Below are 27,072 nucleotides of genomic sequence, written 5' to 3' on the forward strand. Positions count from 1 at the left end.
GAAAGCTTTTAAAAAGTTACTTAACAATGTCTTGATTGGTTTTGACATCTTTTGTTATATCTCCTCACGACACTGTAGTTTTTGTTCAGGCAGTTTGGAGGTTTCCACTTTTCTTGCTGATGTGGAATATTTTGTCACATCTCTTTATGATTTTCTAAGAATTCCTTTCTCTTAGTAAGATGGATGTTTCATTGCCTTTTATATTTCGGAGCGATGAAACATCCACCACATTGGAATCTACGACACTGTGTCGTATAGCATGCCGATTTCGTACAGTGTCCTTGAAATTTAACTCCTTGAATATCACTACCACCTAACCCTTAGATCTTCATTATTAGATACCTAGTACTCATTTTCTCAAGTTAATGAGGGTAAAATTCCATACGTCGGCTGGGATTGAACGTACGCTCTCCTGTTTACATCGCGCCTTGTGCTCCCACTCCTAACTTGTTGCTCTTGTTCCTCAAGCCAGATTATATTGGAAGCTTTTTTATCTCTTATTCAAACATAACGGTATGAAATACTTTGAGCTTATCGTGGAGGTGGTATCAGGAAATACAAAGCGTTCTATCTTCACACCGAGTGATTTCAAGCGTGACAGAATTATCACGTCTTATTTACTTATGGTTTTTCAAGTTTTCATTTTGTAGGTGTCTTCCGCTTCCGTAGGTAGCTTTTTCCGCCTTCCTCCTTTTTTGTACTTTTTATCCTGATCCAAAAATATTGGTAGTTCAAAAGGTGGCGGATTTTACAGGAATTCAAATAAAATCTTGGCCTTGAAAAATCTAAAAACTGTAGGTAGGGTTGAACTCGATTTTCATATTTAAGGCTTTCTTGAAAACGCCTCAATTATATGTTCGTCATCAATGTGTGATTGTTCCTTCATTTATTATTTATCTTTGAATTATTTACCGACATATTTAAGTGGAATAATGTATGAGTCTATGAATTTTAATGTTTTCCAGGTAGACCGTCAGAATCGCTCTATTACTGCATTCAAATTAATAGTCCACCACTCCACCAATCAAATACGAGATCCTTTATTTAAATATTTTATTATTTGTTTTATGATATCATGTCTACATATTTAGGTATGTATTTTAAATGTATTAGATATAATTATGTCTGGAGCTCCTTTTGTACATAATGTATCCAATCAAATAATTATATAGATAAGTACATAGGTAGGTAATTTTTTAGTGCATATTTTCAGGAGGTAATAAAAAAGTCTTGTCAAAATTTGTATTTAGGGAGGTGGTAGTAGGTACATCCAGAAGTAGATTTGAAGAAGAAAACTTTTTAAGCTTTAAAAATAATCTTCTCGGTAAATTCTCAACTTTTTCCCGAAAAAAAAGAAGCTTTTTTTTAACTTTTCACAAAATACCTTTACCGAAAATATTGGATTCTTGCTGTAATCTTTGCACAAGCGATGAACATAGGGTGTAACTACCATGAACTCATTTTAATTTCAAATTACCTAATCGGTACCATGTATAGGTAGGTACCTTCTTCTTAGGGAATATAGATCTCAGAAAAAAGAGTTCCTATAGAGCCTCTAAGAGCGAAATTGCATAAAACTAGTCATCACGCTATCGATAGCTGATGTGAATCAAACGCTAAAAATAGGAATGTAATGAAACTTGGTGTACCTTCCTAAAACAAGGCATACCTACTTTGCAGTAGCACCTAAATTTGGACTTCATACCAAGAAGAAGTATCCGAGTCCACGAACTTATCAAACGGCCCGTGTATCTGCCAACTTACTTGACTGAATGTGGACTGAAAGGGGAGCAATTTTTCGTATCCAAAATTATGCTGAAAAACTTTCCTCGAGATTTTTTCTACCCGTGAACTTCTTCGGGACAAAGTTCATTTCTTACCTTCTTCCTTTGATTTTCTAGTCACAGAACATCAGTGCATCTTAAGGGCGCGTTAATCCTGAAAACTACATATGTAGGGATACTTATTATTATGAATGAAGTTTCTCTGATGCTAAGGTACCTAAGTGTGATGTACAAAACATAAGAATAGGGGCTATTCCACGAAACAATTCTGATGTTTCCACTTTCTGGAGTGGAGTGTGGAAAAAAAAAACTTGTGTGGAGTGTGGAATCATTCATAGAATTGGCCCCTGTTCCATTGAATTCAATATTGCTGTCACTTTTGACAGTTGTAATAGTTGTAAAACCAATATAGGTACGTATTAGATTATGACAGCAAGTATCCACGTTAATTAATAATTTTATTGGTATTAACGGTATTATTTGAATGTAATTCATTTCAATAATTAAAACATTAATCGCATTCAGGAATTAAGCAGAACTTTTATATCTGGATAATACCTAAAATGTAGATAGCTATATTATTAATTCTGGAACACAGTACCTACTGAGCTTCGTACATAATTCTCTGTTGTAACGATAAATGAGCTATATTGAGGTATATCGGTTTTATGTTTTAACAAAAGTAGAACAGTAACACAGGAAGGTAGGTAGTATTGAATAGTAAGTAGGGATAATAAAATTATTATGTGGGACTCATTCCAGTTCTGAAGATGCCTGCCGCACATTACCTAAACCAATAGTGCTCACTCCTACTTCAAGTTGTACAATTTTGTAGGCAAAGTCATCTTTGTAAACTTTTTGTTTCAAAATCACTTTAGGAAAGCTTTTAAAAAGTTACTTAACAATGTCTTGATTGGTTTTGACATCTTTTGTTATATCTCCTCACGACACTGTAGTTTTTGTTCAGGCAGTTTGGAGGTTTCCACTTTTCTTGCTGATGTGGAATATTTTGTCACATCTCTTTATGATTTTCTAAGAATTCCTTTCTCTTAGTAAGATGGATGTTTCATTGCCTTTTATATTTCGGAGCGATGAAACATCCACCACATTGGAATCTACGACACTGTGTCGTATAGCATGCCGATTTCGTACAGTGTCCTTGAAATTTAACTCCTTGAATATCACTACCACCTAACCCTTAGATCTTCATTATTAGATACCTAGTACTCATTTTCTCAAGTTAATGAGGGTAAAATTCCATACGTCGGCTGGGATTGAACGTACGCTCTCCTGTTTACATCGCGCCTTGTGCTCCCACTCCTAACTTGTTGCTCTTGTTCCTCAAGCCAGATTATATTGGAAGCTTTTTTATCTCTTATTCAAACATAACGGTATGAAATACTTTGAGCTTATCGTGGAGGTGGTATCAGGAAATACAAAGCGTTCTATCTTCACACCGAGTGATTTCAAGCGTGACAGAATTATCACGTCTTATTTACTTATGGTTTTTCAAGTTTTCATTTTGTAGGTGTCTTCCGCTTCCGTAGGTAGCTTTTTCCGCCTTCCTCCTTTTTTGTACTTTTTATCCTGATCCAAAAATATTGGTAGTTCAAAAGGTGGCGGATTTTACAGGAATTCAAATAAAATCTTGGCCTTGAAAAATCTAAAAACTGTAGGTAGGGTTGAACTCGATTTTCATATTTAAGGCTTTCTTGAAAACGCCTCAATTATATGTTCGTCATCAATGTGTGATTGTTCCTTCATTTATTATTTATCTTTGAATTATTTACCGACATATTTAAGTGGAATAATGTATGAGTCTATGAATTTTAATGTTTTCCAGGTAGACCGTCAGAATCGCTCTATTACTGCATTCAAATTAATAGTCCACCACTCCACCAATCAAATACGAGATCCTTTATTTAAATATTTTATTATTTGTTTTATGATATCATGTCTACATATTTAGGTATGTATTTTAAATGTATTAGATATAATTATGTCTGGAGCTCCTTTTGTACATAATGTATCCAATCAAATAATTATATAGATAAGTACATAGGTAGGTAATTTTTTAGTGCATATTTTCAGGAGGTAATAAAAAAGTCTTGTCAAAATTTGTATTTAGGGAGGTGGTAGTAGGTACATCCAGAAGTAGATTTGAAGAAGAAAACTTTTTAAGCTTTAAAAATAATCTTCTCGGTAAATTCTCAACTTTTTCCCGAAAAAAAAGAAGCTTTTTTTTAACTTTTCACAAAATACCTTTACCGAAAATATTGGATTCTTGCTGTAATCTTTGCACAAGCGATGAACATAGGGTGTAACTACCATGAACTCATTTTAATTTCAAATTACCTAATCGGTACCATGTATAGGTAGGTACCTTCTTCTTAGGGAATATAGATCTCAGAAAAAAGAGTTCCTATAGAGCCTCTAAGAGCGAAATTGCATAGCTGGACGTAGATTGTGTTAATCACCTCCTATTACCAAGCGAGCGCCTCAACCTCTCGGATTAAACTGGTGGATGTGTAAAATTCTCTTCTTAAATTTATTCTCTCCGTAATATTAGTGGAAATGTCAAATCTCCACTTACGTATTATTATCTCATGAATTATCTTATTTATGAAATTAGTGGAGATGCCACATCTCCAAGTATTCTTATCCCATTAATTCTTTATGAAGTATTAGTGGAGATGCCATATCACTTCCCATAGATTTTCGACTTTATGGTAAAGACAACACATTTTACACGCTGTATAAGAATAGAGAGAAAGAGAGGAGAGGGAGGGAGAAGCAAAGAGAAAAGACGAAAAAGGAGAGAAGAAAAAAAAGAGGAAGAAAAAGTTAAAAAAAAGAACAAAGGACTTAAAAGATTTGGGAACTTGAATATGGTGATAATATGGGTTTTATTTCGGGTGACGGGCTGAGAGAGGGTAAAGCAAAGGGTGTTAAATTCAGTGGATTAGTTCCTTTTTTGTGTCGACTAGCGACTTTTTTCTCTCCTGACTTTCTTTTGATTTTCCCTTTTTACTTTCCTTATCCTATAGGAAGGAAAGTAATGTAATCGGGTCAAAATATCGATGGTCAGTTCATGAACTTACGAATGAAAGTTTTGTTTAGTGTTAGTGGTAACCACATAACACTTATGACTTATGAGTTACCACCAACCCCTTAGGTGAACTTCAGTTTTGCAAACTTCCACGGTCAAATATCCAATGAAGTCCAGCACAGTCACAGATCGTTTTTTGGCGGTTTTCAGCTATAGCGACAAAACGGTTAGAGATATTGTAAAAGTTAGGGTAAAAGAACACTGTTTTCAGCTGTAGCGACAAAACGGTTAGAGATATTGTAAAAGTTAGGGTAAAAGAACACTCAAATAAGCATCATTCAATAGGATAAGGAAAGTCGTGTGATGTTCACACCATATTTTTTATACCTTTGCAGAGGGAAAATAAATTCCATTGAAAATATCACCGGTGATGGCAGTTTTATTTCAGGTGAAGCGAATTAAACAGGTTTTAGTGTTACTTCGTATTGCTCGATATGGATTCCATATTGAATTCTTTTAATAGTGTGATTTTTTATGCTTGAAGTTTTAATATAAAGCTCGAATAATATGGAATTACTAGCTGAATTCCGTCGCTTCGCTCCGGAATTCCGCTAGTTCATCCCGAGGCATGGCCAAACTTGTAGAAAATAATAAAAAATACGGCCGCGCTATGCGCTCCTTATTAGCTGCATATTAGCTATCAAACTAAAAACATAAACGAAACTCAAAATGTTGGTCGAGAGCGGAACATTTCTCTCCCGCAGTCTCTGCACTCTGTCTATTTCTTATGGAGATTTTAGCGATCAAAAATTGATCATATCTCAGGATCGGTTTAGATTTTCGCAAAATCCTTTCTTATTGCACACCTAGACCACAAAATGATTATTCCTACCAAATTTCAGCTTTCTAGGTGTTGTGGTTCTCGAGATGGAGCGATCAGTGTGTGAACTATGAAATGTGAAACGTGAACTGTGAACTGTGAATGGATCTCGTTCTTATAATATAAGATTACTAGCTGAATTCCGTCGCTTCGCTCCGGAATCCCGCTAGTTCATCCCGAGGCATGGCCAAACTTGTGCGCTCCTTATTAGCTGCATATTAGTTATCAAACTAAAAACATAAACGAAACTCAAAATGTTGGTCGAGAGCGGAACATTTCTTTCCCGCAGTCTCTGCACTCTGTCTATTTCTTATGGAGATTTTAGCGATCAAAAATTGATCATATCTCAGGATCGGTTTAGATTTTCGCAAAATCCTTTCTTATTGCACACCTAGACCATAAAAGGAATAGTCCTATCAAATTTCAGCTTTCTAGGTCTTGTGATTCTTGAGATAGAGCGATCAGTGTGGAGTGTGAACTATGAAATGTGAATTCTTATTATTCTTGTTCTTATAATATAAGATAAAAAGCCCATCAAACTAGTCATCACGCAATCGATAGCTGATGTGAATCAAACGCTAAAAATAGGAATGTAATGAAACTTGGTGTACCTTCCTAAAACAAGGCATACCTACTTTGCAGTGTGAACTATGAAATGTGAATGAGTGAATGGATCTTGTTTTTATAATATAAGATTTTATGGTGTCCTATTTCCCAGGTGTGTTTTAAAAGAGAGACCATTTCAGCTTCCGTGCATGGATCATTTCTAAATCCTAACAAGTGCTGGATGGCTAAGTTTTGTCAGAATATTTTCGTACTTACCATAGTTCGATCCCAACACCTCCAGATTGAGGGTTATAATATCTGAGCTGAAGGAGAGGCAGGCTAAATTCAAATTCGTCGAATTCAACCTTAAATTCAAAATTACTTTTGTGGTTCACAAAGTACAGTTCTGTAGTTTTTGCCCAACTTGTGAATTGTAAAACCACAATGAGAATGTGTAGTTTGCTAGTTTGTAAAGTTACATCTAAATTTCTACAAAGAAAATGCTAAGTATCTTGTAGAGAAAAAAGTTCCCCTTCTCTCTCTCTCTCTCTCTCTCTCTCTCTCTCTCTCTCTCTCTCTCTCTTCTTAGTCGTTTGAATAATAAATAAATGAAAAAACATTAGCATGAAAAATTCATAGAAGTTTAAAAATTCCTGTTATCTCGGCCTGTTCGGTACCACTGCCATGTGAAGTTCTAAGATAATTTAGGTAAATTAGGAAAAGAAATTAAATAAAGTAAAATTTATCCTGAAACCTAACCAGCCTTGTTAGCTTTTAGGTTGTCTACTGAGTAAATCGTAAGCACTAGGTCCGCGGGTTCGATTCCGCCCGAGAGAACTTATCCTAATAGATTAGATTTGCTTTCAGAAGTGTTGGTCTTCTGCTATCCTGTCCTCGTTCTCTCTTCGATTTCGGCACTCTAAGACCTCCGCTGTTAACTTACAGTCTATCAAGTATGAGGATAAAACTTTTTACCTCTGGTATTATTGTTTGTTTTATCGTACTCCTAATGTTATTTGTACGGTTATTTGTTTTATCGTGGGCCTGATATTACTGTATAGCTGTATACGGTTGTTTGTTCTGTCGCACCTGAAACCTAACCAGCCTTGTTAGCTTTTAGGTTATCTACTGAGTAAATCGTAAGCACTAGGTCCGCGGGTTCGATTCCGCCCGAGAGAACTTATCCTAATAGATTAGATTTGTTTTCAGATTTCAGAAGTGTTGGTCTTCTGCTATCCTGTCCTCGTCCTCTCTTCGATTTCGGGACTCTAAGACCTCCGCTTTTAACTTACAGTCTATCAAGTGTGAGGATAAAACTTTTTACCTCTGGTATTATTGTTTGTTTTATCGTAGGTACTCCTAATGTTATTTGTACGGTTATTTGTTTTATCGTGGGCCTGATATTACTGTATAGCTGTATACGGTTGTTTGTTCTGTCGCACGGCTGATATTGTGGTACGGAAGAAGGCGTGTTATCTTCATAAGTAGAATATTTTTCTCTAATCTTTTTTACATTACACCTCAGACTGCTTCTTTCTCCATTTCCGATCTTCCCCTCTCTCCTTCTTCACTTCTTTTCCATCTTATCCTTCTTCCTATTTTCCTTTCTCCCTCTCTCACTCCGAGTTTCCACCTCGTTTCCTTCCTCCTGAAATCCCCTTTCCCCTTTTCTTTCTCCCTTCTTACTCTGACTTTTTTTAGCTCGTATTTTCTCCGTTAAATTTAGGTACTTAAATATTCCTTCAAGCTACAATTAATGTCTACTTAGGTTTATTGTAACCCTTGTCCTTCGAGTAAGTATTGTTTGAGGTGCTTCTCTACGACTCAACTTAGTGTGAACCTTTATAGCTGTTTCTATTACCTATTATGGACCAACCTCAGTGGTGCAGTTGTTAACGCGTTGGACTTTGGATCTGGAGGTTGGTGGTTCGAGTCCAAGTCATGTCATGAAATTTTTTCCTTCCTCCTACTTCCCTTTCCCCTTTTCTTTCTCCCTTCTTACTCTGACTTTTTTTAGCTCGTATATTTTCCGTTAAATTTAGGTACTTAAATATTCCTTCAAGCTACAATTAATGTCTACTTAGGTTCATTGTAACCCTTGTCCTTCGAGTAAGTATTGTCTGAGGTGCTTCTCTAACGACCCAATTTAAGTGTGAACCTTTATAGATGTTCTTATATTCTTATGGTGTCAAATTTTCGAAGAAGTTATGATTATCTGAATATCACATTATCAGGTGTTACAACAAATCTGTGCTATCTGGGAATCTGGAAATCGTGCCAATTCCAACCATATTACCGTCTATTCTTTCTCTCCCACTCTTTTCTCCTCTCCTTCTCTTTTCTTCCTCTTCCCTCCCTCGTATTACCTATTATGGTGTCAAATTTTCGAAGAAGTTATGATTATCTGAACATCACATTAGAAGGTGTTACAACAAATCCGTGCTATCTGGGAATTTGGAAACCGTGCCAATTCCAACCATATTACCGTCTATTCTTTCTCTCCCACTCTTTTCTCCTCTCCTTCTCTTTTCTTCCTCTTCCCTCCCTCGTCCTATCCTCTGTCTCCTTTCCCACCATTATTTACTTATCCACCCCTCCTTTTCATCTCTCTCTCCCCTTTTTGCCTTCCTCTTTTTTATCTCTCCACTTTATTTCTTACCTTATCGGCCTCCTTCCCTCTCTCTCTCTTTCTCCTATCCCACTTTCTCCCTTATCTATCTCTATCTATCATCTCCCACTGTGAGAGTCCTATCTTTTATACCCACTTTTTACCGCTACCTGTTCTATCCCTGAACGTTACCCTCCTCTCTCTCTCTCTCTCTCGTTTGTTATCGCCCTCTTGAGAGATCATTATGTTGCTTTCTTACCTCACGCCTCTTGCGGCCACAACAGCCTGGTTCGAAAATTATGGATCTGTATTTAGACAAGATCCTTTTCCTTTGTGTTTTACATGCTCGTAAAAGTTCAATCTCTTTCACAAATTTCACAATGAACAGAATAAACTTGTTTTCTCCCATGCTGAATTTAATATGGTCTTACAAAAAGTCATTTCAAGGCGTTGGAAAAGGCAGCTTTTGCCAAACTAGCGGCCTGTTCCAAGGATCAAGTGTGACGTCACACTCCATACTTCTCACGCGTTCCAAAAGTCATTCCAAGGAGTTGGAAAAGGCACCTCTTGAAAAGTTAGTGGCCTGTTCCACGAATCAAGAGTGACGTCATATTCCACACTTTTCACGCAGATATTATTTCCAAACGGTCGTAGATCTGTTTTTATACAAGATCCTTTTCCTTTGTGTTTTACATGCTCGTAAAAGTTCAATCTCTTTCACAAATTTCACAATGAACTGAATAAACTTGTTTTCTACCATGCTGAATTTAATATGGTCTTACTAAAAGTCATTCCAAGGCGTTGGAAAAGGCAGCTTTTGCCAAACTAGCGGCCTGTTCCAAGGATCAAGTGTGACGTCACAATCCATACTTCTCACGCGTTCCAAAAGTCATTCCAAGGAGTTGGAAAAGGAACCTCTTGAAAAGTTAGTGGCCTGTTCCACGAATCAAGAGTGACGTCATATTCCACACTTTTCACGCAGATATTATTTCCAAACGGTCGTGTGACCTTTTTTCTGCACGTGGAGTGAAAAGTGAGAAATGGGGACTCGTTCCCAGAATACCTCCAGGTTCTCATGTTGACAATCCAGGATAATAAAATGAGATTATTATTCTTTTGCCAAGCATCTAGCGTCCTTCCTTGAACTTTCCTTGCATGATAAGTTTGAGCTACACCTTAATACAGGAATTTGAACTTCGTACATACCTTGTTGTATGAAAGTCTAAGAGGGTATTCTCCTTGTTTGTGTTATTTACATGCAAAAGTTGCCTTTTATCTAGGTTTATCTTGCAGGATAAGTTTGAGCTACACCTTAATACAGGAATTTGAACTTCGTACACAACTTGTTGTATGAAAGTCTAAGAGGGTATTCTCCTTGTTTGTGTTATTTACATGCAAAAGTTGCCTTTTATCTAGGTTTATCTTGCAATATTCTCACTTGTGTTATTATCATTAATAATACCTCCACAATTTTATTTATTCTTATTCCGTTTGTATTTCAAGTTGTATATGGGATGATTGTGTTCCTAGTTCTGTGGGAAGGAGGTTGGTTTTCCTTTTTGCACCCATTTCTCTCGGCATATTTACACCTCTGAATAGAACCTTTTCCTTGGCGATATGAGTGGGAAAGTAGCGTTTGACATATTCGCGTTTTCTTCGTATTTGTTGAAGAAAAAAAACGCGACTATGTGTGGGAGACGACGGTTTTGATCATCGAATGTTATTTCAAATTAAGTAAATGAATATCTTTGTTATCTAGTCATCAACCTTTTCTAGAAAATATCTATGTACTTCTGTTCATATACTCCAGTGAAATATTAGACATCTTCACTAACACACATTCTATTACAGACTTTCTAATAAACAAATGGTGGTAGAAATATCTCCACTAGTACAAATTGTAATACAACAAGCAGGGTCCGTCCCTCCGGGAATTTTTTAGCTCGTAGTTTATTCGATCGTGATTAAAGAAAATCAGTACCTATGTACCTACCTAATTTGTTTAATATTCAGTTTATTATTATTCTTGAATTGAGGTACCGTCTTCTTAGGGAATATAGATCTCAGAAAAAAGAGTTCCTATAGAGCCTCTAAGAGCGAAATTGCATAGCTGGACGTAGATTGTGTTAATATGTAATGATTTAAAATCAAGACTAGAGCCCGTTCTCCCTTTATTCCCAATATAATTAAATCACCCATCCATTTATTGGCCTTTCTCGGCGTAGCTTAACACAGGTGACGCTAAAACCGGTCTTGAATTATCGACTGACCACCCATCCATTTATTGGCCTTGCTCGGCGTAGCTTAACATAGATGACGCTAAAACCGGTCTTAAATTAACGACTGAAGTGTTATCTAAAACTTTCTCGCTTTGAGTTCATAGGTCGTCGCGACAAATTTCAAGATCAGAGCTCATTTGTGTGAGAAAATGTAAAAAAAATGAGTTCATAGGTCGTCGCGACAAATTTCGAGATCAGAGCTCATTTGTGTGAGAAAATGTGAAAAAAATCCCCCAAAAACCAGTTTTTTTTTTTTTTTGGCTTTATGGTTCTCTGGACAAAATTTGCACCACCATTTTCGTGTTCCTGGTAAAAAGACCTTTAATTTGATATATAGGTCGACCAGGTTTGGACAAGTCCTTCTATGGGAACAGACAGACAGACAGACAGACTGACAGACGGACAGACTGACAGACGACACCGAAGCGAATACAATAGTCCGTCCCTTATACCTTTTTATTACTATTGTAATAATAAAGGAAGGACGGACTAAAAATCTCCACTAATATAAATTGTAATACAGACATCTCCACTAATACAAATTGTAGTACAGACATCTCCACCAGTACAAATGGTAATACAGACATCTCCACTAATACAAATTGTAATACAGAACCGGTTTCGTCTGTTTCAGAATCATTGATGCCTCATTTTGCCGAGCCCATACCTAATGTAACAGTAACAGTCGGAAGAGACGCACTCCTAGCCTGCGTCGTTGATAATCTGAAGGGATTCAAGGTAAGACAAAATCGGAATCTGAAGGGATTAATAATTTTGTCATGAACTTGCTAATGAAAGTTTTGTTTAGTGTTAGTGGTAACCACATAACACTTATGACTTATGAGTTACCACCAACCCCTTAGGTGAACTTCAGTTTTGCAAACTTCCACGGTCAAATATCCAATGAAGTCCAGCACAGTCACACTCACTTTCTTTAGTGTGTAAAACTGACGCTTTTATTATTTGACCTTGCGTGTTTTATTTGTAGGTATTTATTAAAGTGTTCTAATAACCTTGGGTGTTAATACTGTTTGAATTTGACATTGCTTTCTCTTCAAATTCAAAATCTTTGTAGGATTATCTCTTAGTATCCATCAAGTAATGTTGTCAAGCAGGATGATTGCTAAGGAAAATGTCCTGGTCTGTCAAGTCTATGTCTTCCTACAGACATCCTTGTCTTTTCTTGACACTCTGAAATTCCGAGCATTGCTTTCATCCGACACGTGTCAAACTTTAACAGAGAAGTCCAGACGCATCAAGTTTAGACTTTAGACCCATTATCCCATCAGCTTCATTTGAAAGATGAAATCCTGTAACTTAATACCTGTCTAAATTATGCCATATCTTAGAATTAGATCGAGATTATTATTCTGAACATTATGCAAACATGGGTATTGGATTATTAATCTGGACATTAATAAGCTATTACTTCTATTAACCGTCTTCTTAGACATTCTCTTTGAGATAGGTCATTGGAGGTGAAGGGTGATAACAAGTCCTTGAATGCAAATTTCGCTGGAAACGTCATACATTCCAAGATGTCATTGTGAGGACTTTCAAGCTGAATTAGGAGCTTATGTCAAACTACAAAATTTTATCCTAAAAGCCTAGAGTTTGACATCTTCAACTGTAGAGCCAGAATTTGAGCGACCCCCAACATTCCCCATTTCTCAGGAGTTTACTCTCTCGGGACGATTTTAATGATGATCGTCCAAGAAAAATTATAGAAAGATGGTCTTTGAACACTATCGTCGTTTCTTCATGATATTTCCTCGAGACCGTTCTGCTTCCGAAAAATGGAGTCAAGGAAATATCATAACTGCAATATAACAAGAGTGCTCAACTCTGATCTTTCAACGATTTTTCTTGGATGCCTATCGTTACAGTGGTCGTCCCGAGCAAAATGTAGCTTAAGACAGGTAGGTAGACCCAATCTAGTCTGTAAGACGGTTTCGACTTCCTGGTGTTTGACACGCAGGGACTGCTTGCTTCCGAAAAACGGAGTCAAGGAAATATCATAACTGCAATATAACAAGAGTGCCCAACTATGATCTTTCGACGATTTTTCTTGGACGCCTTTCGTTACAGTGGTCGTCCCTAGCAAAATGTAGCTTAAGACAGGTAGGTAGACCCAATCTAGTCTGTAAGACGGTTTCGACTTCCTGGTGTTTGACACGCAGGGACTGCGAATTGGTTGGCAGGTCGCTTGGGTCAGGGTGGACACTCAGACCATCCTCTCCATCCATCACAACGTAATCACGCAGAACCCTCGCATCTCACTCACCTACAATGATCATCGCTCGTGGTTTCTGAACATCAAGAACGTTCAGGAGTCGGACAGAGGCTGGTACATGTGTCAGGTCAATACAGTAATGAAAGTTTTGTTTAGTGTTAATGGTAACCACATAACACTTATGAGTTACCACCAACCCCTTAGGTGAACTTCAGTTTTGCAAACTTCCACGGTCAAATATCCAATGAAGTCCAGCACAGTCACACTCACTTTCTTTAGTGTGTAAAACTGACGCTTTTATTATTTGACCTTGCGTGTTTTATTTGTAGGTATTTATTAAAGTGTTCTAATAACCTTGGGTGTTAATACTGTTTGAATTTGACATTGCTTTCTCTTCAAATTCAAACTCTTAGTAGGATTATCTCTTAGTATCCATCAAGTAATGTTGTCAAGCAGGATGATTGCTAAGGAAAATGTCCTGGTCTGTCAAGTCTATGTCTTCCTACAGACATCCTTGTCTTTTCTTGACACTCTGAAATTCCGAGCATTGCTTTCATCCGACACGTGTCAAACTTTAACAGAGAAGTCCAGACGCATCAAGTTTAGACTTTAGACCCATTATCCCATCAGCTTCATTTGAAAGATGAAATCCTGTAACTTAATACCTGTCTAAATTATGCCATATCTTAGAATTAGATCGAGATTATTATTCTGAACATTATGCAAACATGGGTATTAGATTATTAATCTGGACATTAATAAGCTATTACTTCTATTAGCCGTCTTCTTAGACATTCTCTTTGAGATAGGTCATTGGAGATGAAGGGTGATAACAAGTCCTTGAATGCAAATTTCGCTGGAAACGTCATACATTCCAAGATGTCATTGTGGGGACTCTCAAGCTGAATTAGGAGCTTATGTCAAACTACAAAATTTTATCCTAAAAGCCTAGAGTTTGACATCTTCAACTGTAGAGCCAGAATTTCCCCTCACGTTACAAATGGTCTGTTTGGCTGGGAAAAGATAAATACTTTGAAAGGAGGAGGAGGAGGAGGAGGAGAAAAAGTAAAAACGATGAGACTTGACAACATTGTTAGGAAACACGAGCGGATGGTTCTCGGAATTTTCCGTCGATTTCGGGAAAATGCACGGTAGATGGTACATCTTTTTACAGCTGAAGTAATGGCGTGTAATTGGATACAAAACTTGCATAATTGGCTAATTAGACGTGTTCATTAACGGAATTCATTAACTTTTATACATTTCGTTGGCCTTGGCTCCACTTTTTCTAATAGGTAGATAGGTACATATCTATACTTGATTGTTAGATACTTTTAAGTAGGCATTACCTATATTAGGTGATATGTATGTATCAGCAAAATTGATTATCGAAAAATATTGCTTTTCAATTTCCCATACGCCATAGGAGGTAGAAACCATTGGAACATAAGGTGCTCTCTGAAATAAATTGAATTCCATATTATGAGCCTTCAATCCCCTCACGTTACAAATGGTCTGTTTGGCTGGGGAAAGATAAATACTTTGAAAGGAGGAAGAGGAGGAGGAGAAGGAGAAAAAGTAAAAACGATGAGACTTGACAACATTGTTAGGAAACACGAGCGGATGTTTCTCGGAATTTTCCGTCGATTTCGGGAAAATGCACGGTAGATGGTACATCTTTTTACAGCTCAAGTAATGGCGTGTAATTGGATACAAAACTTGCATAATTGGCTAATTAATTAGACGTGTTCATTAACGGAATTCATTAACTTGCATACATTTCGTTGGCCTTGGCTCCACTTTGTCTAATAGGTAGATACCTAGGTACATATCTATACTTGATTGTTAGAGACTTTTAAGTAGGCATTACCTATATTAGGTGATATGTATGTATCAGCAAAATTGATTATCGAAAAATATTGCTCACTTTCCAATTTCCCATACGCCATAGGAGGTAGAGACCATTGGAACATAAGGTGCTCTCTGAAATAAATTGAATTCCATATTATGAGCCTTCAAATTTGCATTTCTGTAGAGATCTCTGTCTTTCTCTACCCATCTCTCTCTCTCCCTTACTTTACTTCCCTCTTTGTACCCGTCTGTTTTCTCTATGCCTCTGTCTTTTTCTCTCTCTTATCCGTTTGCTATCTCCCTTTCTCTCTCTCTCTCTCTCTTTTGTGTCTGAAAATGATGTCGGCATTGGTAAAGGTAACTTTGTTGTTTCCGAAGTTAGCGTGAATAATTATCACGCAGAACCCTCGCATCTCACTTACCTACAATGATCATCGCTCGTGGTTTCTGAACATCAAGAACGTTCAGGAGTCGGACAGAGGCTGGTACATGTGTCAGGTCAATACAGACCCCATGCGGAGTCGTCAGGGATATCTCCAAGTTGTGGGTAAGTGAGTTGGGATTGTTGATTGTTTCATAACTTCAACACCTACGAAATGAAGCTAGACATTAGTGCACGTCACTTTTCATTACTGCAATCCTCATAATTCTTTTCAAATCTGTGACACTAGGTATTAGTATTTCCCGGAGTTGGGATGTTGATTGTTTCATAACTTCAACACCTACGGAATGAAGAGACATTAGTGCACGTCACTTTTCATTACTGCAATCCTCATAATTCTTTTCAAATCTGTGACACTAGGTATTAGTATTTTCTTTTATTTTTGTCACTTTCCTAACATTCTCAGTTTACACCTTTCTCAAACTAACCTATCCCTCCTTGTCCAGTAGCTTAGAACTGTTGGAAGGAGTGTACACTAGGTTTGAACTGAGGTAGAGAGAAAGGTGGACAGGTTTCGTGTTAAAAGTTTCTTCTGTCACTTCCTGCATAGTTTTTTACTTTTTTCTCTTAATTTCATTTTAAATTCATTTCACACTTTTTCCAGATAATCTTTTTCTCCTCCGTCCTTCAACTGTGCCTCTCTTCTCTTCACCTCTTTTCCTTTGCTCTTCTTCACCCTTCTTTCATGCTTGACTTTTCCACCTCCTTAGCTTTCTCGCTTCTTTTGCCGTCTTCATAATCTTCGCTGCTTTTTAAGTTTTTCTCTCTTTCAAAATCTTCTTCTTCTTCGCATTTAAAAAATTATCCTCCTAATATAACCTTTTTTTTAATCTCTAAAAAAAAGAGCGTAATTCTCTTGGAATAACATTAGCTTTTTGCCGTCAGACGAGTTTTCTTCACGAGACATTCTCGTGCTTTTTAATTTCGCTGCAATTAGGAGGATGATTTTTTTCCCTGTAATAAGATAGTAAGGTATCTACTACGAAACTTAATTAAGATTCCACTGCACTTTTCTGCCTTCTTCCAATAAGTTTATTCACATAGATACTCACATGCTTATACCAATAAAAAATATGTTTGTATTAACAGGAAACGAAAATATATATATATATATATATATATCTCTAAGACCTCCGCTTTTTGCAACGTATATCATACACAAAAAGCCCATCCTGAGGCTTAGGTATAGAGGCAAAGAGCCCTAAAGGATTGGTTAAGCTGCTACGAACCTAAGAGGACCGTATCCAGGCTTATGTATTATATAGATGGGGTCCAAGAGTTCAATCAGGTTATGTACCGGGAGGTGTATATGCTCCAAATTTCCGGAGTCCGGCTCAGAAAAAAATGAGTAGGATGAAAACCCGAGGGGGCCCCCTCCCCTTAAATACGGCCCTGAGAGGAGATGTCAAGACATGATAAAAACTCTCTGCAGAATTTAAAACGCACACAAACTACACACACCGAAAAATATCTAAGAAATATATCACGTTGAACTTTGCCCTCTATATCAAGTTGAAACCCTCTTTGCCCTCTACAAAGAAGGTTTACCCTCCCCTTAACCTGAGGGCCCTCCAACCCTCTGCAAGAGAGAGGGGGAATAATATTAATGCCTCAGGAAAAAGAGAGAAAGAAACTTTCTATAAGTTTGTTTTTAATTGTTCTGTCGCACGGCTGATATTGTGGTACGGAAGAAGGCGTGTTATCTTCATAAGTAGAATATTTTTCTCTAATCTTTTTTACATTACACCTCAGACTGCTTCTTTCTCCATTTCCGATCTTCCCCTCTCTCCTTCTTCACTTCTTTTCCATCTTATCCTTCTTCCTATTTTCCTTTCTCCCTCTCTCACTCCGAGTTTCCACCTCTTTTCCTTCCAAAATTAAAATAATTATTACCTCTCACCGAACTTGTCACAAACAAACTATTTGATCTTGTATACAGGTTGTCCTATTATAACACGGACACGGATAAATAAACAAACTAAATACAAACGATGTAATAAACAGAGGTCAAAGCGTTAAAGCTTTCGTCCAAACACGTTTTTATACTTTTTCTCCCTGTTTACATTTCCTTGATTTCTATGCCAGTAAGCTGAGTAAGCATAGGCCGATGTCACTTCTGTCACTAGAAGTTCAGTGAACTGTAGAACTCACCTGTTAAGCCAGAGACCGTCTCACCGTCTGATAGATTTAAGTCTGTGAGACCGCGGTCTGTCAGACCTAGGTCTCAACCTTTTTCCGCAACACACATTAAGACGGTCTCACAGACCTAAGTCTCCCAAGGAATAGGCCCGATCCCGATCCGGCCCAAAATCTAATGGGAGAAAAAACGTCCTCATTTCCTTCTTTCTTTTTACAATAAAATATTATTTTTGTTCCTAGTTTCTTCCATTTATTACCTTCCCAATAAACGGGACTTTACTGAAACTGCTGACGAAAAGGGACACTTCAGTCCAACACTGGCAGTCTAAATAAACTGTCCTTGTAATTCCTCACTTGTCCTTCTCATTCCAGTACCGCCCAGTATTATAGACAAGGATACCAGTACTGATCTGGTGGTTAGAGAGCAGGCTAATGTGACTCTCAACTGTAAAGCCCAGGGCTATCCAGAACCGTACGTCATGTGGCGTAGAGAAGACGGAGCCAATCTCAGCTACAATGGAGACACTGGTGAGTTTACTGCTGTGGAAATCTTGTTCATTTACTGGTTTATTTATTTTTTTATCATTATTATTTATTTGTTTTATTTTTCATTTAATCATTCCGATTTTATCAACCCCAGCATTGTGATACTAAATAAGTAAGTAGGTAATGAGAATGTTAATTATTTATTTATTAAAGTAGGTAAGTCAAAATCTGTTAATATGTTTGCTAAACAATCCAGGTAGAATATTTTATGTACTATGGAAGTTCTATGAGTAATATAGGTTTATACATTAAGATAGGTACTTATTATTATGTAAAATGTAAATGTGAGTTCTTTGTGGTAAGTATCTCTTCGATTGAAATTAGTGGAGATGTCAAAACTCTCCTAAATTCTATACGAGTTAGTGCGTTAGTGGAGATGTCAAAACTCTCCTAAATCCTATACGAGTTAGTGCGTTAGTGGAGATGTCAAATTCTTCTGAAATCTTTGACTTTACGAGTCAGTGCGTTAGTCTTGTCAAATTCTTCTGAATTTGTTTTGAAGTTGGTGGAGATGACAAATTTTCTTTGGACACTATGGAGTTAGTGGAGACGTCGACTCTCGAGAATTGTTGTTGAATTTAGTGTCGTTTCTGAACTTCGTTCCTGAACAATCTGAACATTCTGAAATCGTTCCCGAACAACTTATACACTGCCCTGATGCTTAATTATTTATTTATTAAAGTAGGTACGTCAACATCTGTTAATATGTTTGCTAAACAATCCAGGTAGAATATTTTATGTACCTACTCTTGAAGTTAAATGGGTAATATGGGTTTATACATTAAGATAGGTACTTATTATTATGAAAAATGTAAAAATGTGAGTTCTTTGTGGTAAGCACATCTTTTAGATTGAAATTAGTGGAGATGTCAAAACTCTCCTAAATTCTATACGAGTTAGTGCGTTAGTGGAGATGTCAAATTCTCCTGAAATCTTTGACTTTACGAGTTGGTGCGTTAGTCTTGTCAAATTCTCCTGAATTCGTTTTGAAGTTGGTGGAGATGAGAAATTTTCCTTGGACACTATGGAGTTAGTGGAGACGTCGACTCTCGTGAATTGCTGAATTTAGTGTCGTTTCTGAACTTCGTTCCTGAACAATCTGAACATTCTGAAATCGTTCCCGAACAACTTATACACTGCCCTGATGCTTGTGAACTTGAGAAACTTATGTAAATTCATTTATGTTTCTGACTTTTTCGTAAAATTTCGAATTTGAAAACAACAGGTAGTGTGGAGATGAAAGAGAGACGGAGAAAATGGAAAAACCACAACCCATTCCAGTCTGCTTTTGAGAGGTGCGTAGGAAAATAATAATATTTTAATAAATAGTATTATTTTACATACCTATAATACGAGTAGGTATGTTGGTACATAACTACATACCCATTTTCATATTGATATGGGGAAAAACAGTGAATTCTAATTATGGTCAATAAGTTTTTAAATGCTTGTTATCTTGTCGTTCCCCGTTAACTACCCTTGTATTTTTCCAAATTATTGAATCTTACATGTCTCAAGGAATATCAATCTCCTATTCTTCGAAGCGAATAAAATAACAGTAGTAAGAATAGTAAGAATAAAATGATAATAGTAATAATAACAAAATAACAGTAATAATAAAATAATGACCCTAGAAGTTATCTCATCCGGACGGAAACCAAGCGAATAATTAAGCTCCCCAAATAAAATAACATGAGTGGAGGAGTTTCTCTTCTACCACGTCCATGCTGGAAACTTTTTCGGAATTCTCTTCTCGTCCTTCTTCTTCTCCTCCTCCTTCTCCTCCTCCTCCTCCTCCTCCTCCTCTTTTTCTTCTTCTAATTCATCCCTTCATCTTCTTGTTCCTTCTTTCGCCTCCTCTTATTCTCACTTCTCTTTCCTTCTCGTCCTCCTCCTTTTTTCCTCTCCGGTTTTCTTCCTCTTCCTCCTCCCTTTCTCCTCTTCTCATCCTCCCTACTCCTCCTCCTTTTTCCTTGTCGTCCTTCTCCTCTTTTTTCTTCTCCCTCCTCCTTCTATTTCATCCCATCCTCTTCCTCTCCTTTCTGTCGTTTTTCTTCTTTTTATTTCTTCTTCATCCCTCCTTATTCCCTTTTTCCTCCTACCTCTTCTACTCCTCGTTTCTATCTTCTTTCACCTCCTTTCATCCTACTCTCCTTCCTTGTTTTCCTATTACAATTCCTTCCCTTCTACTCCTTCCTTCTCCTCCTCCTTCAAATCTTTCTCCTAATTCTTTTCCTCGTCTGCCTCTTCCACCTTCTCCTCTCTCCTGATTTTCCCCTTCTTCTCATTCCCATCTACCTCATTCTAATCTTTCCCGTATTCTCCTTCTTGCTCTTCTTTCTTCTCTTTTTCCTCCTCCTTCTCCTTCTACTATCTCTCTTTCTCCTCCTCCTCCTGCTCTTTCTCAATCCCCAACCGATAAGTTTTAAAAAACATTAAAGCTGCTTATAAATTGAGTTTTTCGTCTTTTTTTCGTTCACAATGGAATAATTTTATTTTCTTTATTTTTCCCCTCTTCTTCTCTTTCCTTTTTGTCCTCCTCCTTTTCGTCCTTCTCCTGTTTCTTCTTCTTCTTCTGCTTCCTCCTCCTTCTAATTCATCTCATCCTCTCCCTCTCCTTCCTGTTATTTTTCTTCTTTTTATTTCTTCTTCAAACCTCCTCATTCTCTTTTTCCTTCTACTCCTCATTTCTATCCCACTTTTTATCCTGCTCTTCTTCCTTGTTTTCCTCCACCTTCAAATCTTTCTCCTAATTCTTTTCCTCGTCTACCTCTTCCACCTTCTCCTCTCTCCTGATTTTCCCCTTCTTTTCATTTCCCATCTACCTCCTTCCAATCTTTCCCGTCTTCTCCTTCTTGCTCTTCTTTCTTCTCTTTTTCCTTCTCCTTCTACTATCTCTCTTTCTCCTCCTCCTGCTCTTTCTCAATCCCCAACCGATAAGTTCTAAAAAACATTAAAGCTGCTTATAAATTGAGTTTTTCGTCTTTTTTTCGTTCACAATGGAATAATTTTATTTTCTTTATTTTTTCCCCTCACGTTACAAATGGTCTGTTTGGCTGGGGAAAGATAAATACTTTGAAAGGAGGAAGAGGAGGAGGAGAAGGAAAAAAAGTAAAAACGATGAGACTTGACAACATTGTTAGGAAACACGAGCGGATGTTTCTCGGAATTTTCCGTCGATTTCGGGAAAATGCACGGTAGATGGTACATCTTTTTACAGCTCAAGTAATGGCGTGTAATTGGATACAAAACTTGCATAATTGGCTAATTAATTAGACGTGTTCATTAACGGAATTCATTAACTTGCATACATTTCGTTGGCCTTGGCTCCACTTTTTCTAATAGGTAGATAGGTACATATCTATACTTGATTGTTAGATACTTTTAAGTAGGCATTACCTATATTAGGTGATATGTATGTATCAGCAAAATTGATTATCGAAAAATATTGCTTTTCAATTTCCCATACGCCATAGGAGGTAGAAACCATTGGAACATAAGGTGCTCTCTGAAATAAATTGAATTCCATATTATGAGCCTTCAAATTTGCATTTCTGTAGAGATCTCTGTCTTTCTCTACCCATCTCTCTCTCTCCCTTACTTTACTTCCCTCTTTATACCCGTCTGTTTTCTCTATGCCTCTCTCTTTTTCTCTCTCTTATCCGTTTGCTATCTCCCTTTCTCTCTCTCTCTCTCTCTCTCTCTCTCTCTCTCTCTCTCTCTCTCTCTCTCTCTCTCTCTCTCTTTTGTGTCTGAAAATGATGTCGGCATTGGTAAAGGTAACTTTGTTGTTTCCGAAGTTAGCGTGAATAATATGCAAATGGGAGAGAGAGAGATAGAGAGAGAGAAGGGGAGAGAGAGAGTTAAAGAGAAACAAAGAGAAAGGAGTAGGAAAAGAGAAGAGAGAGAGAGGAAAGGAAAGAGAGAGATGTACAGAGAGAAAGAGAGAGAGCCTTGTGGCCTGCAGGCTTCTTTGTTTCAAACCAGAAGGATTTCTCTCCTTTAAAGTGAAATCTGAGAAGTAGGTACAGCATAATAGCTACATAATAATATTACAATACGTACCTACCTACTAGTATACCCAGCTGCTGTAATGCAGAGGTTTCCAACTGGCGGCCCGCGGGCCACATGTGGCCCCCCAGACCATTTTCGTGGCCCGCGAAGCTTTTTGAGATTTGTACAAAACTTGCCTGCGGCGCTCGAAATTCGATCGACTGCAGTTCTGAAAAGTTTGGGGGGGGGGGGGCTCCCCTTTGTACATATGTGGCCCACGAAGTACCTCCCAATGTAAAAGATCGGAAGGTTTGGGGGGGGGGGTGCTCCCCTATGTACATATGTGGCCCACGAAGTACCTCCCAATGTAAAATATGGCCCGCATTCACATGGAAGTTGGAAGCCCCTGCTGTAATGAGTAATAGGTACCTATAGCGTCGGGAATAAACCTGAGTATGAGATGTAAAGGAAGAAGGAAAAGAAAATAATGACAAAGTAAAGAGAAAGAGAGAGAGAGAGATTAAAATAAAGAACAACTACGAGCTAACTAAGTAATTACCTCCTACTGAAGCATGATCTTTAAAAAATTGATGGGCCGAAAATGACTTCGGTCTAACTCGAGAGCAAGTACTTTTGTTCATAAATACGGGTGTTAGAAGTCGAAGAAGATATAGGGGACCCTGAGAATACGAGCAGTCAAGTAGTGAGAAAATACTTCTGGAGTAGGACCGTATTCAGGATTATATCTTATATCATACACAAAAAGCCCACCCTGAGGCTAAGGTAGGTATAGAGGCAAAGAGCCCTAAAGGATTGGTTAAGCTGCTACGAACCTAAGAGGACCGTATCCAGGATTATGTATTTATATATAGAGGGGGTCCAAGAGTTCAATCAGGTTATGTACCGGGAGGTGTATATGCTCCAAATTTCCGGAGTCCGGCTCAGAAAAAAAAATGAGTAGGATGAAAACCCGAGGGGGCCCCCTCGCCCCCTCCCCTTAAATACCGCCCTGAGAGGAGATGTCAAGACATGATAAAAACTCTCTGCAGAATTTAAAACGCACACAAACTACACACACCGAAAAATATCTAAGAAATATATCACGTTGAACTTTGCCCTCTATATCAAGTTGAAACCCTCTTTGCCCTCTGCAAAGAAGGTTTACCCTCCCCTTAACCTGAGGGCCTTCCAACCCTCTGCAAGAGAGAGGGGGAATAATATTAATGCCTCAGGAAAAAGAGAGAAAGAAACTTTCTATAAGTTTGTTTTTAATTGCTATAAATCTTGTGCTCCTTTTTTTTCGGGAGAGAAAAGTGAGAGGAAGAAGAAGAAGAAAATTGTATTTTTACTAGGAAAATAAATTTTAGTTCTTTTTGCTGCCGGTTTCGGTCTCTCTCTCTCTCTCTCTCTCTCTCTCTCTCTCTCTCTCTCTTTCTTTCTCCTTTTTATTCTTTCTAGAGCTACTTACATAATTATCTATCTCTCTTTCTCTTCTTTTCTTACATCTCATACTCATTCAATGTAATTTATATATCTGAGCTATATATTAATATCTGATATCTAGATTCTAGATGTTATAGAAGACATAAATGGGTACAATATTATGTAGGTATACTTCTTAAATTAATTCTCCTTTGCATAATCCAGAACGTCCCATTTGATAGACAGTCCTTACACCAGTCCAAGGAAAAATCGAAAAATGCCTCTATAATGTTTACCAAGAGTGTGTTTATTTGAGACCAAGGAGAAATCCCGCGGCGTCCTAGCATGCCTATTTCCTCAGAAAGGAATTTCAATTGTGTTGAGCATAAATGCTTGTCACAAATGTCGTTCCCCGCTCACCACGCTAGATTTTATGACTTGACTTGCACTTGAACCACCAACCTCCAGATCCAGAGTCCACTGTGCTAACCACCACACCACTGAGGTTGGTCTATTTCCTTAGTGTCCCTCTTCAGATGGGCGAGAAGAAACAAAATACTTCCCATTTAGGTGCTGGACAGTGAGAAACATATCTGTTGAAATATTCCAGGTACTTTCGACTGTTCTCCACTGATAATTGTAACTACTGTCTATTGTTCTACACTCTAATAGTAGGTACCTACATACATAGCTAGTTGTACTGTTGTTAATTGTGAGTATTAGGTATGTACCTATGTACCTATTTACATTACTACATTATTTACTACTTGTCTTCCCTAAGGTGCATCATTAACCTGAAGCCTTGAGAGTAATCTGTGTTCTGTTAACCACGGTGTTAGTTGTAAAGTAAATATCTAGGAATCTAGGTAAGTAGGTACCTTTACTATGTGAAGGTCATGTTAATCCATCCCGCAGTATAAACCCACAAGGGTATCTGAGTATGTAGGTACCTTATGTTAATTAACATAGGTATAAGTAGATAGATTATGTATTGTCTTGTCCAGAGGTAGATATAGGTAGTAATATTGGAAAACTACCTAATTGTTTCAAAAAAGTCTCGAAAGTACCCAATAAATTCCAAGCACATCAAAGTTCAGAGACGAACATCTTCAACTCTCCGGGCAATTGAACCAGCGACGTCCACTATTCATGTAAAATTGTAAATACCTGGACAGACAACAGTTAGGCTAGGTGGCTAGGTCAACCTAGCCGGGCACAATAAGCAGGTCATGCTTGGCCAGGCCAAATTCAAATGAACAAAAAACGACTTGCATCATCGATTTTCCATTCAAAAAACTCTCACTTTTCTTGTCAGCCAAACAAAAGTGTCCATCAAAAAATAGGCGAAGAGAGGGCTGAACGGAGTGGGTATTTCAAGATACCGAAATGAAAATGTCATTTGGGACACAGCAAGGAACAGGGAAAGATATAATTGCAATTATTATTATTTTATTTACCTAGGAAAAAAAAGGGAAACACTTTTAAAGTAATTAAAAATAATTTTCCTCTCCCATCAGAATATGGAGGGAGGGGAGAGTGAGTAGGAGTTGGGGGCAGGGATCATTTGTATTTTCAACCTAAAAACCAGGCTCGGAAATTGTGAATTTTATTCAGGTTCGTTTCGCCTTTTGTAAAAAGAACTAAAGGTTTTTTTTCAAGAGGTTTGTTGAGAAGGAACTGTAACTGCTAAGGTCTTATCGTACCGAAATCGAAGAATCTCAGATGAAAGAATTTCCATGGGACTGCTGGTATTTGGACCAAAGTTATGAATCCAGTGCTTTCTGATAAATTTATTGGTATTCTCGTACGTAAGTAAGCATTGTTGTCTGTCGTACCGAAATCGAAGAATCTCAGATGAAAGAACTTCCATGGCACTGCTGGTATTTGGACCAAAGTTATGAATCCAGTGCTTTCTGATAAATTAATTGGTATTCTCGTACGTAAGTAAGCATTCTTGTCTGAAAACCATACCGAACAACACCCTGATCACACTTGTTGCATTGTCAGACTAATCCGGCCCTGATGGTTCACAGCCAACGTTCTTTTGAGAAGTGAATATTTTCACTCTCTGACAGTCTGACAGGCCTGGATTACTTAAGATAATTAAAAAAATATATTTCCCTGGGAGTGTCTCATCAATGAACGAGATAATGATTTTCGGTGAAGCTTACTCTGAGACCCACATCAACACTCACTTGCTGTTGCGTTTTGTCTTTAAAAAAAAAAAGAGAGAGAGCCAATGGCTATAGCTATAGCCCGTTGAATGCACCCGTTCCCCATGAATTCCTGAACTTAGCCATATCGGACGTCATCTGGGCGATTGTTAATTGTTTAACTGACTTTAAATTCCTTCATCTGCTCTAAATAAATTAGTTAAATGTATCAAGGGAATACCAGTTTTTTAGGTAGATAATCTCTCCTGAAATCTGGAACCTATTATCCAGATTTCAGTAGATAAAGATCGATCGACCCCGATCGAGTGTTAACAATATCATTAAAATCGGACAAACTGTTCGTTAACAAAGGATTTTTCAAAACCTATTGAGGAAATTCCCTTTGCATGAGATAATTTCCTATAGGTAAAGTATGGGTACTTTTTTTTAACCAAATTTCATCAAATAAGTAGGTACGTTAATTTCGAACATTAAATGCTATAAATACGTTTAGAGGTAACCCCTTCAATCTTTAAATAGCTGAAATGCTTTTCTTCCAAATACCTGCATGACTAGACTGAAAATGCAAAAAAATCCCATCTTTATCCTTACCCTTTCTCCCACACTACTGGTCATAAATCCCACCCGAAAATAAAAGGGTATACTAGCAGCATCCAGAATTTTTATCTTTTGTCCCTTCCCTTCCCACACTTGCTATCCCATGTCTTTTTCTCACAAACTGCTTTTTAGCCCGTCCTTCCTTTACTATTACGATGGTATAATAAAAAAAGGTATAGTGGACGGGCTATTGTATTCGCTTCAGTGTCTGTCTGTCAGTCTGTCTGTCTGTCTGTTCTCATAGAATTAGGTACTTATCCAAACCTGGTCGACCTATATATCACATTAAAGGTCTTTTTACCAGGAACACGAAATTGTGGTGCAAATTTTGTCCAGAAAACCATAAAGCCAAAAAATCAAGAAGCTCCCTGTAGTCCCTGTATACTTCCAGGGAAGAACTACAATAATTCAGTCCCGTGGGATTCTCCTCTAATTCCGTGCCAGGATGAGTTAAGTGTGAAATGTATGGAAGATAAAATATACGCTCCTTAGGGAAGATAAATATACTCCTTAGGGCTCAGATATAAAG

General features: G+C 37.6%; 1 protein-coding gene across 1 annotated transcript in view; it reads left to right on the top strand.

Moving 5' to 3' along the window:
• Positions 1 to 11,669: 11,669 nt before the first annotated feature.
• The window catches only part of LOC103514479 (lachesin-like), a gene marked incomplete at its 5' end in the record, with an annotated part of 39,424 nt that continues 24,021 nt past the window's right edge, over positions 11,670 to 27,072 (top strand). The window contains 4 exons of the mRNA XM_026827437.1: positions 11,670 to 11,884; positions 13,348 to 13,506; positions 15,729 to 15,777; positions 18,184 to 18,339. Coding sequence (XP_026683238.1) covers positions 11,670 to 11,884; positions 13,348 to 13,506; positions 15,729 to 15,777; positions 18,184 to 18,339 — 579 coding nt within the window. The remainder of the gene's footprint in view (positions 11,885 to 13,347; positions 13,507 to 15,728; positions 15,778 to 18,183; positions 18,340 to 27,072) is intronic.

The sequence above is a fragment of the Diaphorina citri genome, unplaced genomic scaffold, assembly GCF_000475195.1.
Source record: "Diaphorina citri unplaced genomic scaffold, Diaci psyllid genome assembly version 1.1 scaffold1150, whole genome shotgun sequence".
NCBI classification, from domain to species: domain Eukaryota; kingdom Metazoa; phylum Arthropoda; class Insecta; order Hemiptera; family Psyllidae; genus Diaphorina; species Diaphorina citri.